The 19,432-nt window shown below is 42.6% G+C and overlaps 1 protein-coding gene across 6 annotated transcripts in view; it reads right to left on the bottom strand.

The window, feature by feature from the left end:
* LOC122867693 (ankyrin repeat and fibronectin type-III domain-containing protein 1) overlaps window positions 1–19,432 on the bottom strand; it is a 137,448-nt gene that overhangs the window by 13,018 nt on the left and 104,998 nt on the right. For all 6 annotated transcript variants that reach the window (XM_044178812.1, XM_044178816.1, XM_044178814.1 and 3 more), the window contains 6 exons: window positions 14,161–14,380; window positions 13,630–13,837; window positions 10,165–10,362; window positions 4,348–4,461; window positions 4,040–4,137; window positions 2,823–2,913 (listed from right to left, as the gene is read on the bottom strand). In XM_044178812.1, coding sequence (XP_044034747.1) covers window positions 2,823–2,913; window positions 4,040–4,137; window positions 4,348–4,461; window positions 10,165–10,362; window positions 13,630–13,837; window positions 14,161–14,380 — 929 coding nt within the window. The remainder of the gene's footprint in view (window positions 1–2,822; window positions 2,914–4,039; window positions 4,138–4,347; window positions 4,462–10,164; window positions 10,363–13,629; window positions 13,838–14,160; window positions 14,381–19,432) is intronic.

Genomic DNA, 19,432 nt, shown 5'->3' with positions numbered 1-19,432 from the left:
CTTACTTTAACAGTGTGATTTCTGCTACATCATCTACAGTAGCCAGGAATTTCCCAATATAACTGTATTAGCTTGAAGACATTTTTTACAGGTTTACAGAGATGAGCTGACATACAGGATGCCTGCTGTATGTTTGGTCCTGCAAAATAGGTATTCAGGTACATCAGGTACTGGGTATAGGCTTCTTAGTGTGTAATTACAGTTTGAAACTTCTAATATTCCCAAATGGCAGTTTCAACACAACTGGAACAAAGAGAGACATCCTTCTTTGTTCTATATATTTTCCACTTGTATTTGTCATTTTTTCAGACCAACAGTCTTCATTTGATTGTAGATCAGTCCAGAAGTTTATTCTTTTTCTATGAATAAAGAAACATCAACCGGCGTTGACTACCTGCAGTAGTTCCTTGTTTTTTGGATGTGCAAGCCTTGTAAGATTTTTATTACAGACAGGTTGCTACTGGGTAGCTACAGATTGTGCTCACAGTGGAAAGATTGAATATTATTTGGTTTATTTGAAATTGGTGAACCTGGATCTATGGACTATGGAGCAATAACTTTGGTTAGATGAAACTAAATTGGACTTCATGTTTTAACCTTTATGGAAAACTTGTTCATTTGAAGCATGCCTCAGAATCACACTACTCAGCAGCAGGCGCCCAGAGACTAAGTTATGAAATGCTCAAAATACAAGTTAATACAGTAAATTTTCTTTAAGTGATTTTAACTGTAGTGAATCTAGATCATACTTGGCTGATGTGACACTTTCACTATTGTATGTCCATACAGTGCTGACACATACATCAGTGGGACTCTAGGTGAAATTAGTCTGGGGATGGGGGGGGTAATCAAATTCTGCTTGGGACCCCAAAAATTCTTGGGCTGGCCCTGTTCCTGAGGCTTCCAATAGTAGGAGTGTGAGCTGTGTAAGACAGCCTGCTTCTGAAACAGGTCTAGTGTGTGTACTATAGGATACAGCACCCACCCCAGTGTGAGAAAGCCGTGGTTGGCTGACAGACAGACCTACTGAGCACCACTGCTACTGGCTGCCCTGCATATATTTGGGCTCCGAACAGTTAGTATGTACACACACGCGCACACACATGTACACAGACACACAAATATGGTGTGGCTGCTCCAGTGACAGAAAGTGAGGAAAGTAACACACCACACATCCCACTATGCCTCCAGAAGCAAAAGACTCTTATTGTACATTTATTGTAATACATTTCTGACTGTTTCTATTTCTCTTTGTGTCTCTTGTCTTTCTCTCATTCCTCCAATCATACACACTTACAAACCATCATAAAAAACATTGAAAACCTACTTACTGTATACTGTATTACAAACACACACAAACACACACTTTCCCTTCCCTCCTCATAGATGACCAGCTCTGCAAAAAATGATCCTTCAGCACCTTCTGCCTACTGTGTTAGTAAGCCAGCATCCTTGCTTGCTCACTTGAGGATGTGTCAGCGATAACCCGCCCCCCTACCACCATCAACCACCACCCATCCCCCATCACCCCCACCCCAACTCCCTCTCCCGGAGCCCCCCGGAGGGTGCGTGGGGCTGAAACACGGTAAGCTCTATTCCCGGAAAGGTGCCTGTCCCGACAGGACAAGCGGGCCCTTTAATGGGCGTCCATAGCCCGGTATAAGGCCCCCACTGTTGGGGCCGCGCCGCGTGCTACAGCACAGACATGCAAATATTTCCAGTGGTAGGCCCAAATGGAAAACACAAACACGCAACATCGAAATTAGCTCTGAGAGAGGGAGGGAGGGAGGTGGACAGTAGAAAAAACGAGAGGGAAAGCCCAGTCTCCTAAAATGAAGACACACACACACACAACACACACACACACACACACACACACACACACACACACACACACACACACACACACACACACACTTGCTGAAAAACACGGTGTGCTGATGAGGACAAACATGTTCATGTGTTCCCCAGATGTGCCCGAAGTGTGCCAACACACACACACAATCACAGCACCTATGTTCACTCTCTTAGGTGTGTACCAACTGTACAGACTTGCATGCTGAACACAAACAGCAATCATGAAACTCATCTAATAAATCAATACACTGAAATAATTACTTCACATAAATTAATTAACTTACAACACAACAAATGTAACCCTATACTGTTTGGCCAAACAAAAACTATATACAAAAGAAAACATTTTAAAGTCATCAATCTGCCCTTTGTAACTTATTAGAAAACCTAGATAGATAGACATATAGATAAAGAAAGGGAGAAAGAGGGTCAGAGCTGCTGTGGTGAGTCAACACCTCAGCTGTTGTTGCACATGACTTCACGGTTAACTTCTTGGCTGAACCCGGGCAGCTTCTTCTGCCAGCCAGCCCCAAACACCATCCTGAGGCTATGGTTACACACACTGACGTCCGCAGAGGGGGTCCCGAAACCCACCCAGCCTGCTGGCCGAGGAGGGTCCAGCTGTCACCCCCTAATGATGTCAAAACAACGTCGGAATGACGATGGAATAACCAAATCGATTGCGTGGATGTGAAATGATGCAATGTCCCAGTCCCTTTATGTGTGGGAAAGCTGAGAGATGAGAGATGAGAGATGAGAGATTGTATCTTTCATCCAGGACACACACATCTTGCAGCTAAGTCCTGTGTGAAAACTATTTTGCAGTGGTGTTAATTTAGTGAGGCCAGCGAAAACCCTTCAGAGGTCTTGTTTGGTTGTTAAGTGGAAGTTTTATGTTTTGCTTTATGTAAAATGTAGACACACACATGAACATACACATATGCGTACACACAATAGTGACTTACTGGAAGGTGCCGCGCAGGCAGGGGTAGAAAGTAGTGGAGGGCCCCAGCCCTTCATGTTGTAGGCTGACACTTGGACATAGTAATAGGTCCCCTGTAAGGACAGAACACATGACAGTTAAGGCAAAATGTCATCACACACACAGCTACAACCTAAAGAACAGTGTCTGTGAATTTTCATAGGCGTGCTAGGTCCCTGTCTGTCTTAAATTCAGTGTGTGTATGTCTGTGTGTGTGGAGGGTGAAGGGTCTATCTAAAAGCTCTGTCTGTCTCTGTGCCCAGTGTGCAGACAGCAGGCCTCTGTCTCTCCTTTCTCAGCCAGATCAATCAAACCAGCCGCCGACACTTCCTGACCTCGCCTTGACCCCTGCCATGTGACAGGAGTGAGCTTTGGCTGGCAGCAGGGGTCTTAAAGGGGGGAAGGGGTTTCTCTCACACAATAACAAACAACCAGTGAAGCGTCCATTTGTCTACATGAACACTTAAAAATGCCAAACATAAATCAGGTGGCAGGCTACCAAGCTGCTCTTTTAATCATTTTGGAGGCTGTTTCGCAACTGTTGCTTATGAATGGTCAGCAGCCAAGAGTTTCAACAAATAACAAATAAACTGTGTTTTCCAATTGTGTTTTTAGCAAGGCCACAAGTCTTTCACCCCCATCATTTGGGATTGATGGTGACTACAACTTGTGTGTGGAGTTTGATGTATGTAATAACGAAGAGTCACTTGGGAAATGCCTTCAAATGTCGCCTAAGCAAACGCCTCAAGCTCGTATGTAAATAATATCAGGGGCCTTCATGTGGGAGAATGGCTTCTAAATTTTTTTGCGGTCAGCACCAACAGCTGGAGAAGCTAGAGCTTAGTGGTTCTTTGTATTGCTTTGTCACCCATAAACTACCAGATGATGCAGGACTATATTCTTTTTATCTGGTAGTTCTTAGAAACTAAGGTGGGAACAGAGGAAATATGACTACTTCACTAGGTTTATGTGAAAATGGTGTGATGTGCAGGGGAGGATAAATACACAAAATTTATTGTCAGTGGAGCAGCTTCTAGTGTTACCTTTTGACAGCATCACATATAAGAGATTTGAATCTGTTATTTTGGATCCTGCCTAAGATTCTTCCTGATTCCTACTGATTGACTGATCATACTGAAAAAGATTCCACAGTTCAGACTGTCAATATAAAGGTGGAACGGAGATTTTGGCAGAACTTACAGAAGTGAGTCCAGTGATGTTGCACTGTAGCAGAGTGGTGTCCTCCACCACCATCTCACCCAGCAAAGGACTGAATGAAGGAGCACTGCTCCAGCTCACTGAAAATATACACAAACACATACACAACCACAAAAAACATTTTTTAATGTGTCTTCAGTATACAACTTGAGGGAAAAAAATGGTATTGAACAATTAAAAAATGCTTGTGACATTATTTTTTTTAACACTTTAAAAAGTTTTAAAGATGTTTACATATTGTGATACTGAGTGGTTCTAAGTGAAGCAGTGGGATGGGCACGGTGACTGACCTTTGTACTTGGTAACCACAGCAGAGTTGACGCAGAGAGGTTCCTGGAAGTCCACCCTTAGACTGGTGCTGCTGCTGACAGACAGGCGAGCTACACTGGGAGCATCTGGAGAGTCTGGGTAGGCAGACAGACAGAAAGATGACAAGTAAATAAGTAGAGAGACAGAAAGGTAAACACAAGCAGACTAAGATCCTACACTGCACATTACCTCCTTGTCTCCTGGTCTACCTCCTTTTAAAAAAACACCTGGGGTTATAAATGAATTTGTTACTCCCCTCATCCCCTGGCCCTTTCGGGGACGTAACATATTTGGGGACTTCGTCCGGGATCAATTTTGAAAGGAGATCCGAAAATTGTTTCATTTAGAGGCCAGTTTTTTTCTTTGTGTATTATGTCTGGTGGTTGTTGCAGTGAATATTGATGTTTAGGTGTTTCTGGGTTTTTGTCTAGCCTTTGTTAAATATTTAAACAGCTTCCCCAATTAGACAGGTGAATGTCCAGCTGGGTTGTTGTCAGCTCTTCCATTGGGCACTATTGTATTGTGTTGCCTTTCTTATTTTTGGGGTAATCCTAGGCGGGTATAAAGTTCTCTGTCGGGGGTAGGCATTTCAGGGCTTCGTCTGCTGATGTGTAGCCTTTCAAATTGCCTTGTGCCTGGTACGCCCCAGAAGATACACAGGTAAAGTATGAGTTAGGCAGGATCTGGGGAAGTTTTTTGTGTTTTGTAAGGCTCGGCAAAGTGTTAATGACTGCGGGTAACATCTGGCAACAGGCTCATTGTGTTTGCCGCTGGTAGATGTTAGTTGTTGTGAACGGGCTAGTATGTTAGCCTGGGCTAGCTGCAGGCTATGGTGTTTTGTTTCGCTGTTTTGCTTTAGGGGAGTATGGCAGCGTTTGTTTTGGATGAGTTTGTGGTTAATCCTACTTTTGGCCAAGGCCACCAAACCAGTGGACACTATTGTGGTTTGTGGGCGGGAGCTGCACTGAGACAATGGAGCCTTTGGCCCTGTTCCTGAGGCTTCCAATAGTAGGAGTGTGAGCTGTGTAAGACAGCCTGCTTCTGAAACAGGTCTAGTGTGTGTACTATAGGATACAGCACCCACCCCAGTGTGAGAAAGCCGTGGTTGGCATTTCAGGGCTTCGTCTGCTGATGTGTAGCCTTTCAAATTGCCTTGTGCCTGGTACGCCCCAGAAGATACACAGGTAAAGTATGAGTTAGGCAGGATCTGGGGAAGTTTTTTGTGTTTTGTAAGGCTCGGCAAAGTGTTAATGACTGCGGGTAACATCTGGCAACAGGCTCATTGTGTTTGCCGCTGGTAGATGTTAGTTGTTGTGAACGGGCTAGTATGTTAGCCTGGGCTAGCTGCAGGCTATGGTGTTTTGTTTCGCTGTTTTGCTTTAGGGGAGTATGGCAGCGTTTGTTTTGGATGAGTTTGTGGTTAATCCTACTTTTGGCCAAGGCCACCAAACCAGTGGACACTATTGTGGTCTGTGGGCGGGAGCTGCACTGAGACAACGGAGCCTTTGGGTGCTAACGGCGTTGCTCCTCGGGTGGGAGAGGCGACCGAGCCGCAGCTTATTGATTTTATGTGTGGCATAAGGGATGATGGGCCGGAGGTAAAGCCATTCACATTGCCACGGTTCGATCCAGTCTCGGTCAAGTCATCTCCTGGCTCTAAGTTGAATGCCCGATTAAAGCTGAGGTTAGCTTGTCTTCAGCTGGAGACTTAGGAAAGGAAGGAGGAATGGGAATTTCAGCTCATGACAGAGTTGGAGCTGAAAAGATTGGAGGCTGAAACAGCCATTAAGATGCGCCAGTCAGAGCTGCAAAAGGTTATTGTCGGTGCCACATGTGATTTAAGTAAAAACATTTCTCTGGTCCCCACTTTTCCAGTCCAGCTTCTGTGATTGTGTACACTGACCATAACCCTCTTGTGTTTCTGTCCCAAATGTACAACCAGAACCAACGGTAGATGTGCTGGGCCCTGCTGGTGCAGGGATTCAACACTGAGATCAGACACAAAGAGGGGGTCGGACAATGTGGTGGCTGACGCACTGTCCCGAGGGTGAGATGACTACCTTAAAACATGGTTCAGGTGGCACATCGTGGTTACCTATCTGCTATTGCAGATGGAAATGTGTTGCTACATAGAAAAGCTAATATGTTTTGTGTATTTATTGTGTAAGAAAAAACCTAGTTTGTTCTTATGTGAGGGTGTGTTATGGCCGAAGTGCTGTGGGTGTATTTGTTTGTGTGTGCCCTGTGTCTTTTCCTCATTACCTGGGGATCACCTGCGTCCACTTCTAATCAGGAGTGGGATCTTAAAAGCCTGGGGAGAACTGATGATGGGTGCCAGTGGGCCTGATGGCAGCGTATGCGCTGTGTGTTTGTGGGTCGTGACTCGCGTGAGCCTATTGTTATATACCGTGATTGGTAGGTGATTCCTGATTAGAAGGGAGGGTGGTGAAGTTCTGTTTTGGATCTTGGTTTGATTTTAAGATAACTTGTCTGTTGTCTCTATTATAGGCAGACCGGCCTCTTCCAGTTTGAAGACACACATTTCTGTTGAACCTTGTATTTATTTATTCTGCTAATTAAATTTGTTATTCTTTTGTCATACAACTGTTTTCCTCTACCTCCTTTCAAAAAAACCTGGGGTTATAAACTAATTTGTTACTCCCCTCATCCCCTAGCCCTTTTGGGGACGTAACATAACCATTATAATGAAGCGAGCACATACAACTGGCAGCTAACTGTGATGACATCATTTAGCCTTCCTGGTCTGTTGCACAACGCAGTGCTCAGTTTCAGAAGTGGGAAAAGTTTGTCAAGTAATGGGTGGTTCTGACATTGAAGCAATTTACAGTCAGTAATGGATGGAAATGACAACAACGGTGCATCTGTAATCTACCATCTTCACAAATCAATGTCAACTCAATTAACACTGAGAAGAAGCGAGGATGTCATTGATTGTGATTGTGAATGTAACTACATAAACATAATTTTGACATGTAGTGTATAATTTCCATCCGTGCTCCCAGAACTTACCCATCAAACTACATGAGTATGTGGAATTACAAAGAGGGGAACGATCTTTTTGCATCAAAGTGCAGATTGGTTTGGGTGGAAGAGAGTGTGTGTGTGAGTGTGTCTGTTTTCAGGGGGTGGCATGGCTGTCTACCCTGCCACTAAGCGTGTCATGAAATGCCTATAAAAAATTAAAGCAGTAATGCAGGCGTGTTATGTTTGCACACACACAGACACACACAGAGTCGTGTGCTAGGCTTCCCAGTGTGGAAGCCATTAACTCAGTCCAGACAGAATGCCAGCAGAGAAATAGGGTGCAAAAATGAAAACGATGAAAGATGACTGCTGGACTGCTGGAGTGATCTGAGCAGCAAACTTCCCTTAACTGTTCAGCACGTAAAAGAATCTCTGTAACAACCAACCAAGTAGGTCTAGGTGATATGGCCTAAAAATAAAGTCACCTGATTTTTTTCCCATAAAAACAAACAAAGACAAAGGAATTATTCAAATATGTTTTGTTTTTATTTTAAAAAATAAACAAAGATGAATTTCCCTATTGGGATTAATAAAGTGCAAATCTAACTTTCACCAAATTTCACTTTAAAAAAAAAAAAGGTGCCTCTTAAAAAAATGTATTGTATCCCTAAGAAAAAACATGCTTGTAATGTCTTTCAAAGTTTTTTGCAAGGAACACAAGCCAGTCTATTGCCTCTAGCTCGAGACATGCCTTGTGGCATGTTACAATGCCCCCCCACACACACAAACACTAAAGACCCTCTCTAACAGGGCACTTGTAGCAGGGATATAAAGGTATTTCTTGGCCAGATTACTGAGCCTTGGGAAGTTTGCTTTGTGGCAATTCCACCACTGAAGTGGATCAGTGTCTGGGTTTGTGTCAGGGGACAACAAGTAGGTTGCCAGCTCAGTTTCAATTTTGTCTGCCTCTGACTGGGAGGAAGATGGCACTTTCTTCTTGAAGAAGCTTGCTAAAGTTTTTTTCTTCTTCGGTTCAGGATGAGCTTCTTCTTGGTGCACCTGCACAGCTGGGCCAGGCTGTGGTGTGATTTTGTCAGTGGGCAGAGACATCAGCTCTGTGACAGCTCTTTTCTTAATTTGTTCCACCTTGTCATGGTCAATGTAAGTTGTCCGGAACCTGGGGTCCATCAGTGAGGCCATGTCCAGGAGTTAATCTGTGACAGGGTCACTGTATTTGTCATTAAGGTACCCCAGTATGTTTTGTTTTTTTGTGAGCTCAGTGTCTTCCTCCTCTGGCTGTAGGAGACTGCTTCTGAGCACATGGTGGAGCACCAGTTTGATGTAGGAGACGCTGACATAAGCCTCCCCAGACAGGGCGTCAGTGAAATCTTGCAGTGGTTTCACGGCTTTATTCACTGACTCTAATACATCTATGTCTTGCCATGTGGGCACAAGGTGCCTGCTTTTCTTCTCTGACCCCAGGACATGGGCTATGGCTTTCTCCTTTTCCAGGACTCGCTCTATCATCTTTTGCCTTGAACCCCACCTGGTTGGGGACTCTGTGATAAGCTGATGATTGGGTAGACTGAGCTCAGTCTGTACTACAGCCATCTCTTCTTTTTTTCCAGCTGAAGGAAAAAGCACTGATAACCTTTTTACAAACCCCAATGGCATGTTCAATCCGTGGGTCCTTCACACCATTCTCTGTTTAAAAAGAAAGAAAAAATAAACAAACAATCAGTACTGTGACATGGACTACATTCACACATACAGTATATAGGCTTAAAAGTCTAAACAAGTCTTTTTTTCTGTTAGAAAAATTATTTCACCTTTCAAAATTTTATTGATGCATACAAAGGACACAAACACACAGGTACATACACACACATGCACACATACACAGTGTATGTGTGCTATATATGATGCATTTTGTGGAAATATGTATGCATTTGATTCAAATGAAATGAAATTAAAAAAATCTATTTTTATACTAGAAAATTATTTAAGTTTAAGTAATTAAGAATGTTGAGTATGGCTTCATTAATCTATCAGTCAATAAACTTTTATATTTAAAGCACTATTCAGACAAATAAATGCAATTACGCATTGCCATTTAGACACTTACCAATGGCGTTGTGCAGTTGGTGTCCAAAGCACTGGAGGTTGGTCCACTCATTCAGTCTCAGAGCTTTGATCATGTTAGTGCCACTGTCTGTAGTCATGCACATGTGTCAGTCTTCCCAGAGGTTCCAGGAGCCCAATGCATCTTTCAGCCCCTGGGTGTTTATTTCGCTGGTGTGGTCACTAGGGAAATAAGCTGTTTGGAGGCAGACACTTTGCAGAGTCCAATCATCAGTAATAAAATGTGCCATCAAACTCATGTAGGGCTGCATGGTTCGACTGGACCAAAGGTTTGTCGTAGTGGAGTAAAACAACACATCCTCCAGCTGCTTTGCGATTTTTTTCACGTTGTATAGATGGGGCAGGGCAACAAATACTTTTAGCTTGGTAGCTCGTATCTGGGGTCGTCTGTATTCAGCATGTGGATGAATCCAGGCTTTTCAACTGTATATACGATGTGAAACGCCAACGCATCTGTAATGTCTTTCCACGTTCTTCTCATATGGGATACTATGGGAAAATGATTCCGCTAATGTTACCTGCTTTTTAGCAGCAGTTCTGTACCGTAATTACCCAAATTAAAGTGAAAATCAATTAAAATTTTTAAACATTGTCCTAAACCATAAATTCGAATCAATAGATCAAATCAATTTATCGCCCAGCTCTACATCAAAGTCATCCTGTAGCCTTACTAGCATGCTGGAACCCTGTCTGCATGCGTCGGAAGAGCCGGAGCCTCCACTCCCAGGCCTTTAGCTGCCTCTCCTGGTCAGATCCCTCCTGCTCACCAGGACCCTCACTTCCAACCTGGGCCTGAAGCTCTGACACCCGCTGCTCAGCCTCCTGTACCAAGGTGGCCAAATGCACTGCTCGGCCCTCCAGACTCACAACTAAGAAACACATGGGAGAGACAGTAAAAGAGCGAAAAGTCAATGTATGCATACTGTATTAAAAGAAGAGTTTCTTTACACTTAGGCACATGTTAAAGTGACTCCATTATTTCAAAACTACTTTGACATACATAAAATATCTTTTATATTCACACATAAAAAAGGCAGTTGGTAAATACAGCTCAAAGCTGAGCAATGCTGGACTATAAATTTGAGTGGGCAAGATTCAAAGAGTAAACGCAAAATACTGTCAACCGACGATAGTGAAAATTCTTAATTAAAAGAGAATTCTCCTGTACAAGCATTGCTTTTTTTATGAGAACTAATAACTCTAGTAGAATTATACAATTGTGGATGTTTTCAGGAACAAAACATGTGTTCATCAAAAAATGATTTACCAGCTCACTTAGAGAAGTAAATATTATGTTGGTGTTACTTTTATCAAATGCCGCAACAATGCACATGGCTGTGCTGATATTGCAAGAAACCCTCTGCCTGCATTGTTGCAAATTGCTTTTGCAGGCCACTCTTTTTAATGGCTTTGTTTGCCAAAATGCTGTGGCAGATTCCTCAATAAACTTAATTTAACTAAGCAGTCACTCTTTAGAGATGACATCACCTAGAAAATGACACAGAAAATGTGGCAATGAAAATGAGAGGGGCAAGAGAGGGAGGAGTAGTCTTCATATGTGGTTACAAGGGAACACAAAATGGTGGGAACATGCATAGGCATCATTTTAAACTGCCATTGTAAAACAATTTTTCTGCAAAATGTGTGGAAAAAATGTGTATAACTGGTCTATTAATATCATATACCACAGCCTCCATCAGAGGAATGTTTTTCTGAAACAGGGTAGGGTGTTACTAAAACAGTGTGAACAATGATGTTTACTTAAACAAAAAACACATCACTATGAGATATAACACTCAATGAAAATATTCAAATTAATGGCTGAGCGGTTAGTGATAGTGGCTGGTGGTGGCATAACACAAAGATCAAAGATTCAAATCCAATTGCACAACATGTACAGATCCCTCTAAATAAAAGTATATAACAGGTAATGTAAAGCTGTTAAGGTCACAAAGTACAGTAACATACTGTACTTCTTCTTTGGTGGCTGGTCATTCTTGGAGTGTTTGGGACTGGTGTGTGTCTGTGTTTAGTCTGTGTGGTCTGTGTTTGTTCATTGTAGATTCCACTGTTGAGCGTTAGATTCCACTGTTGACAGTAAGTTTAAAGCTCCGTGTCAAAATGTCCATCTGGGTGTTTAATTCTGCGGCTCTCTCCGTGTCTCCTCAGTGGCTGCGAGCTTCTCTTTGAATCTGAGTGTCTGTTCTGGGTGTCAGTTTTGTTGTTCTCTTCAGCCACTTGTGTGAAGACGTAAAGGCTGCTAGTCACTTATAAAAGAGGTAATGCGAGGGTTGGGGTTGAGTTTTAAGGTTAGGGTTAGGGCTTAAGTTAGGAGTATTACTGAGGATCCTTGGACGGATGGAAATAACTATTGAAGGTCCATTTTGATTTACATTTCCAGCCATTCCAGGCCTCGAAACTGGTCCAGATGCTGTCACCAGTGTGTACGTGTGTCTTGATTTGTCCTTATTTCACATCGAGACTGGGATCCTCTACAGCACATTAAAGTGGCTTTGTCCTATTGAGAGCCACCAAGGCATTTATAATGTGAATATGAAGTTGCTTTTGAGAATTTGTTTGATTGTCTTTGTCTGCCCTTTGTCTGTCTCTCTGGTAACCATACCAAATTAAATCAAGCATGGCAATATCAACAAGCATCAGAATCAATTCCTTTCAAAGCTCAAGGAAAAGTCTGCAGTGTCTTTGATGTAAATTTTCCTCAGATGGAGTTTGATTAGTACATGCTTATAAAAATAGAAGGCTAGCCTTTACTTTCCTTATGTGCTGTTGTTCTCTCCCTTTCAGTCTTTTGTACACACACACACACACACACACACACACACATCTCCCACTCATGAGTTTTTTGAGTTCTGGAGAGAGAGCACAATCAAAGAGCAAACTTCAGTAAACATCACTTTCCATTCAAGTGTTTTCAATTTAGTGATACCTTTATAAGACATCTGGCTCAGCTCTGGAGAAGTGTTTGTGTGTGTGTGTGTGTGTGTGTGTGTGTGTATGTGCGCATGCACAAGTACAAACACAAACATCCTAGGAGCCTTACTGGCGAGTTCTAATCATTAACAGGGGAAAGGAGCAGAAGCTCAGAAGATCACAGACAGTGAAAAGTGCTTACGAAGATGACTAATATTGCATCATTATTACCACCCCTTCATCGCCTTTAATATGTTTTCACTGCCAGCAGAAAACAGAATGAGATGTGTGAGCATGCATGATAAGAGATTGTGTTATGAGTTATGTGTGCTTGGTTGCTTTGGTGGCAGCTGATGCTGTCGTGACAGCAGCTTTGGCTTCCACAATGACAGTTGTTGATTCCCATAGAGTGGCTACTGAAGCCCAAACAAACCCTGTCTGCTATTAGTTTTGAGCTATGCTAAAGTTTGAAATCTATATTGGAAAATATATATATATATATGTGGGTTTTGGCCCTCTCACATCATTAGCTTATAAAGCATACACGTTGTGATTGGCAGAAGTTAACTAAATTAGGGTTATTCCACATATCACACAAGATTGGCTAAAGGATCAGGCAAATCAATTTGCTTCCCGCTCAAAGCCAAAATAGCATTTGCTATGGTGTGATTCACCTGTAGGCAAGCCAAAGTTCTACTAACAAAAGTGCAGAAATGTCAAAATTTACAAGCAAAAGTATGATTAAATACCAGAGAATGAATAAATGAGAGAAACTGCTCTTATTAGCACAGAGACATTGTGGTGACCCCAGAAGAGATTTTGGATCATTTCTACAGTAAAAAGATGAATAGAGCTTCTAGACTCAATTTTATGTAATGATTATCTTTGTGCAATTGTATGGACCGTAACAATAGGCTTAATAGTAGCTTTTAGCAACTTTGCGTGACCTCCCTTAAAATGAACACACTCCAGCAAGTGGGTGTTTGTGCTATGCAGTAAAATGAAGAAACACACTTGTAACTCCCACTATAGTGAGCATAATATTACAGTGTGTTTATCTACCCTCTGTCAAATCAGATACAACTACACAGCAAGTGTGCTAAACACAGTATTCTTCATGTCACAAAAGCAAGTTGCACAATACCTACTGTAGGTGTTGTGACACAATGTACAATACTACAGGTTTGTTGTGTTCTTCTACTTACAGTGGGGGCTCTCCTTGGCACCAGCTCGCAGTAGCAGCTTGGCCATGGGCACGTTGTTGGTCATGATAGCAATATCGAGGGGCAGGAGGCCCTCACTGTTTGGGGTGTTGAGGTCCAGCTCCTCCAGACTGTACTGGGACAGCAGCAGCTGTACCAAGTCCAACTCCTGGTGCTCCACTGCCTCAAACAATGCTTCATTACTCTGAAACTGTGATACAAAAAAAGTTTACATTAAGTTGAAAAAGAATAGCACCAAAAGCTTACGTTATGATACGTTGTGTTGGGCTTTTCAGCTTGTATCAGTGAATGTTGAACACTGCACTCATGTCCAACTCGCTCTCCCTGCACACAACCATGTACACATGCAGAATGTTTCTCACAATATATTTTCTGTCTTGCTCTACCATAGTTACAGTAGATGGGTGGGTGTATGCTGTTACTATCCAAGTCTATATGTTTTCCCCTACTATTTTTAGACTACAATGTTGCTGGGCTTATTATTTTTTCCTTCTCTTTCTCTCTATGACTTACTATGGTGGTTTTGCGCAGCCTCTCCTTGTCTCCTCCCCGTCCTGACACCACACTGTCCTCCAGGGCAGGGGGGTTGGTGCCCACACGGAACTTTCCAGACAAGTTGCGGTATAGGCGGCGAGCCGCGCTTGGTGAGGACAGGCTGGCCGACTTGGAGGCTGGGGCCGGCTGGTGGACCTGGTCCCCCCTCATGGGCTGCGTCATCTTGGCAGTGTCAGCCCTGGAGGAGAAACAGGTGGGAAAGAGACAGGAGGAATACTGTAGGTGAGAAAGAGAAGATCACTGCACTCACAGGCTGAAAGTTCAGAGGAAGGCTCTGCGCACTTAAAGGTCCAGTTTGTAATATTTAGGAGGAGCTATTGGCAGAAATGGAATATAATATTTAGAAGTATGTTCTAATTAGTGTATAATCACCTGAAAATAATTATCTTAGAATGAGCCGTTTTTATCTACATAGGGACTGGGTACCCTTCCACGGAGGTTGCCATGTTGCACTGCCAGGCCAGAACTGACAAACAAAAAACTGGCTCTAGATAGGGCCGTTCGCGTTTTTCACGAGTTTTGCGGGCACAGTAGTTTTGCGGGCACAGTAGTTTCTCCTACACGCTTGGACGGGAGGGTGATGTGAGCGGTATTCAAATGGTTGTAAACTGCAATTTCACTGCTAGATGCCACTAAGTCCTACACACTGGACCTTTAAGCTCAGAAAAAGCATTTTAAAAAGGCCATTCCTTTCTTCTTCTCTTCTTTATAGCTTGCCAGTTCATCTCGATAAAACAAACTGTGACTTGCCTAATTGAATTAAATTTGAATAATTAAAATTTGTGTTACTAAAAAGTCAAAAAGCATTTCTGCTGTGTAATGGTGGAGGGATAAACAAAAAGAAGCTGAAAGGAAGGAAGGCCAACTGCGTGGTTAACTGACACCCTTACCTATAACTTGTGGTTAAAATCAATTTTGGTCTGGATATTAATTTGAATCCATTCATGAAAGAAGTTGAAAAACACAGTAAGATCTAAGGACAGCAGTTTCTAGGCTACAGTCTGTTCAACAAACAAGTTTAGATTCTGGCTCTGGAAAACAGCACCAGAAATTCATAGGGCTAAACGTGGCAATACTGTTTGAAGCGCCAAGGCTTTAGGGTTTTACATGACTCACATTGTACTATATATCAGCTCTGCTTGTTGAAACACATGTAATGCCTAGTGTTGATATAACAGTATGTATGGCAGTGCATGTCAAGATTTTTGGATTGTGACCCCTTAAAGCAAAGAAATGTCCACTCCCCTGTCACAGGGTGCATAAAATGGTGAACAGCTGATCTAAGACTTATTTTGCCTTTTTAGCTTTTGTAGGATTATCAGAAAAAAAAACAAGATAATACAAAACATAGGTTATCAAAGGAATAATACATTTACATAGTTCAAAAATTGTTTTTTAAAGTCCCATTAATACCGTAACCCCCAAAAATTATCTTCAACCCCCTGGGACAGGGGTCCAAACACCTGGCTGAGAACCACTGATCTATGGCATGGTGATAAATTACACTGATCTGCCAGATGGGCACCATGTTGGCATTATCAGTTCTCAGTCATGGGTGCCATTTGAGTCATCCTGCACTGGCAATGCCAGCCTGGTAGCCGGTTTGCCAGTGCTGCTCTGTAACATCATATCTTTCTTATGAGTTTCAAAAGATCGGCATCTTTTGCCACTGGTGTCTTGGCATCACTGGTATGACGACTATGCTGCCCCTCTCCATTCTGCCATGGGGACTATGTATATGACAGTGTGTTTCTAGGGTGAGTCTGGTACATGGTGTTCACACACACTCAACTGCTGAAGGAAATGTCAGCAGAACTCTACAGGCGATGGTGACAGACTCCATGACAGGTCCCACCAAACAGAGGCAAAGAGATAAATGAATTCCTCAAGGACGCACTTTCAACACCTTCCTCCTTCTGTTCCGCCCTTCTCTCCTAACATCTCATGAACTTGTTTCTCTTCTTATCATCTTCTCCCCTCTCTGTTTTTCTGCTCTGTTCCTTCACCTTGCACTTGGCCTTTCATTCTTTCCCCTTATCTCCTTATTGCCTCTCATTTCTCTCACATCATCTCCCATGTTCTCTTCATCCCCCTTCCCTCTCTCCCTAACGCCTCTTCTTGCCCTGATTCAACTACAGTATGACTACAATCAAAGAATCTTTCTGAAATAGATGCAGTAACCAAAAGACCATAATTTGAATCCCTGCAGCAGTCAACGTGTTTGTCTCCAGCCATGTGTCCTGTTCAAGTCCTTGAGAAATGCTCGCTTATTATCAGTCACTCTGGAAAACATCATCAGTTAAATACCGCAAATGTAAATGTTGTTCTTAAAAAGCAATGCTTTGAACAGGGGCAGGGAGAGGTTAAGGAAAGTAAACAAAGGTTGAGCTACGTTGGACCATCGTGCCATATACCAAGAAGTATCACACAGGCCAAGAACAGATTTGTCAAGGTGAGAACATCTGTAGGAAAAATGTTATTTATACTCCCACTCCGCTATGGACGTGTGAGCCCACATGAGCACGCACACACATACACACAAACCCTCCCCCAGCACATGCAGTTCGTACAACAGCTGACAGCGGCCCACATAGTAGACTTTAAAGCAGCTCCGAGCCCCCGCAACAAGCCCTTTTTCACAGGGCCGATACACCTAAAATACCCCCGATCCCCGTCCCTTCCCGCTCTGTCCCATCCATCTCCACTCCATCCCGTAATAGAGGCCTTATTTTAGACATCCTCGTGTTCCCGGCTGGGCCTAACCTATTCCAGGGTTCCAGATAAAGCACGGCAGGTATTTGGAATAATTTTTCCATGGGCCTGGCCTGGAAGATAAAACAAGAGATATATTTGTAATGCGTGTGCCGGTATCCCATTTCAAAGAGAAAGCCCATTGGAATCCAGCTCCAGGCTTATTGTTATTTGCCTGAGATGGAACAGACAACTTTTTTCTGTCTGCAGGACGGTGCCCCATCACTCTCTGACGACATTAGGGAGTGTGCAACGTGGTGTGGGGTGTGTGTGTGTCTCTTTACTTTCAAAGAGATGGTGCATCGTACACGTGAGATGGGATGTCATTCCCCAATGACATGCCCCCTACCCTAGAGAAAGATGAAAGACAATCATAACACAAAAAACTGAGAAAAAGCAATACAAAATCACATCATAACAAAGTGTCAAACCGAGAATGTATGCAAGGATTTCTACACAGCTTTTCAGCAACCCATTTATCCATACTGTAAGCTGATGACCTACACATGGTGCAAGTAGTTTTCCACACGACAGCAAGGCACAGTAGAAGGAGTTGGTTACTTTTCTGAAGGGTTGGAGGTGTGCAGCCCATCACCTGCAGCTCATTGTGACTGCTCCTTATTGTTCCACTACTCCCCGTAATATTTAACGCTGATCTGCTGTCAATAAATGCTGACAATGACCATGTCTTGTAGACGCATATTTGATGAACAACCATGTTTAGCGCAAACCTCAGTGACAAATACATTCTGTTTCCTGTGATTGCGTCACAATAAAAGCTACCCTGTATTTCGTTAGTTGAATTCTTTAATGCAAACTAGCAGCACTAGGAAATGTTCAGTTTGTATTAGCAGTAATACAGCTCTGATACAGCATTAAGGAGAGTGAACAGTAAACAGTTAGGATGATATCGATGAGATAAAATTTCAAATGGCAACGCTGGATTACATGCATATTTCGTTTCTGGTGAATCCCTTGTGCTAAGGTAGGAAGTCTGAATCCAGCGCAAGAATGGCGGACTCCACCACTAGTAATAAATACAACTATATAGGGAGGTAATTATAGAATAAAAATACATTGAATGACTATTGCTGAAAAAATGCTGAACATAGGTAGTATCAAAAATGGGGTCTGATTTTATGAAAATCTTTAGGATTATAATGACAAATTTGCCCAAAGGCATGTAAAAATGCTGTATTTTGCAATAATAATTGGTCAAACATACCAGACATGTCTACTATATCATCAACACATTAACCATGTCGAAGGCATTGCTTTTGGACCAAGACTACCACTGCTACAGTAATCTGTATAAATGACCAGAGATCAAAACTCAGAGACATCACATACACAGTGATACACTTGGTGCACACACACACACACACACACACACACACACACACACACACACACAGACAGAGTCTATGTCACACAATTTCCTACACTATTACCAGGTTTGGGAAACAGGAAGCAATTGTTCTGGGAAACCAAAGTCTCCATGTTTGGCCCCTGATCAATCCCACATCAAATACAACCAGCCTGCTACAGTAAGACTGAATCAGCCCGACAAACAATCAACACCCCCAAGTTGCAAACACACACACACACACAGCATCTCCTTTATTAGTTATATCAGCCTGTTTACACAAACAGTTTAGTCCTCCAGACAGTGAGTCACATATAAACAAAGACTACATATAAAATAGAGTCTAGACATTCACATATTGTTTGACTAAAAGTCAAGATGGGAAAGACCTGATTTAAGCAAATGTAAACAAAAATTGGTTCCAGCATCACAGAATTTCTGAGATTTTTGTACAAGCTGAAAGGCAGCCACAAATATGCAATAACAGCTCATACCAGGGGTGTGCAGAGGGAAATCTCAGAAACACTTCAAAGCAAATCTGCAAACTGACAGCACAGTGGAAAATGTTGCTTAGTCTGACGACTCCCAGTTTATGTTGCAACATATAAATGATACGGTCAGAACCGTAAGAAAGAATCAATCCATCCAATCTGTTGTCAACAGTACAGGAGTGACTACACACACACACACACACACACACACACACACACACTCATGGAAACACACACGTCAGACTCAACTATCAATATGATAAGATTCCCACATTCAAATCTGAGCATCTAGGTGAGCTAGCAGTGAAATCATCCACAGCAACTAGACACCTGTCCTGTTCTGGTGGTTCAATTTTGTCATAATTTGGATTGGATACATGTTTTCCTCTTTTTCACCATCACTAGTTGAGTTTCTTTGATTCTGACTAATTTTCTTCTCATTTTTGTTGTCCCTATCCCATTCTCTTCTTGTCTCTCTCTCACACACAATTTGTTTTCTCTTCTAGCCCCTCTGCCTGTCATGTGGTGTTACGCATTCTTGGCATTTGTTGATGCAAATCAGGGAAAATTTAGGAAAATCACTATTATAAAACAATTAATTGTCCAGCCCTACTGGGTAACG

This window comes from Siniperca chuatsi, linkage group LG20 (genome assembly GCF_020085105.1).
Source record: "Siniperca chuatsi isolate FFG_IHB_CAS linkage group LG20, ASM2008510v1, whole genome shotgun sequence".
In the NCBI taxonomy this organism is placed as follows: domain Eukaryota; kingdom Metazoa; phylum Chordata; class Actinopteri; order Centrarchiformes; family Sinipercidae; genus Siniperca; species Siniperca chuatsi.
Note: the sequence above shows the minus strand (reverse complement) of the source record. Positions and strands in the feature narration are given on the sequence as shown.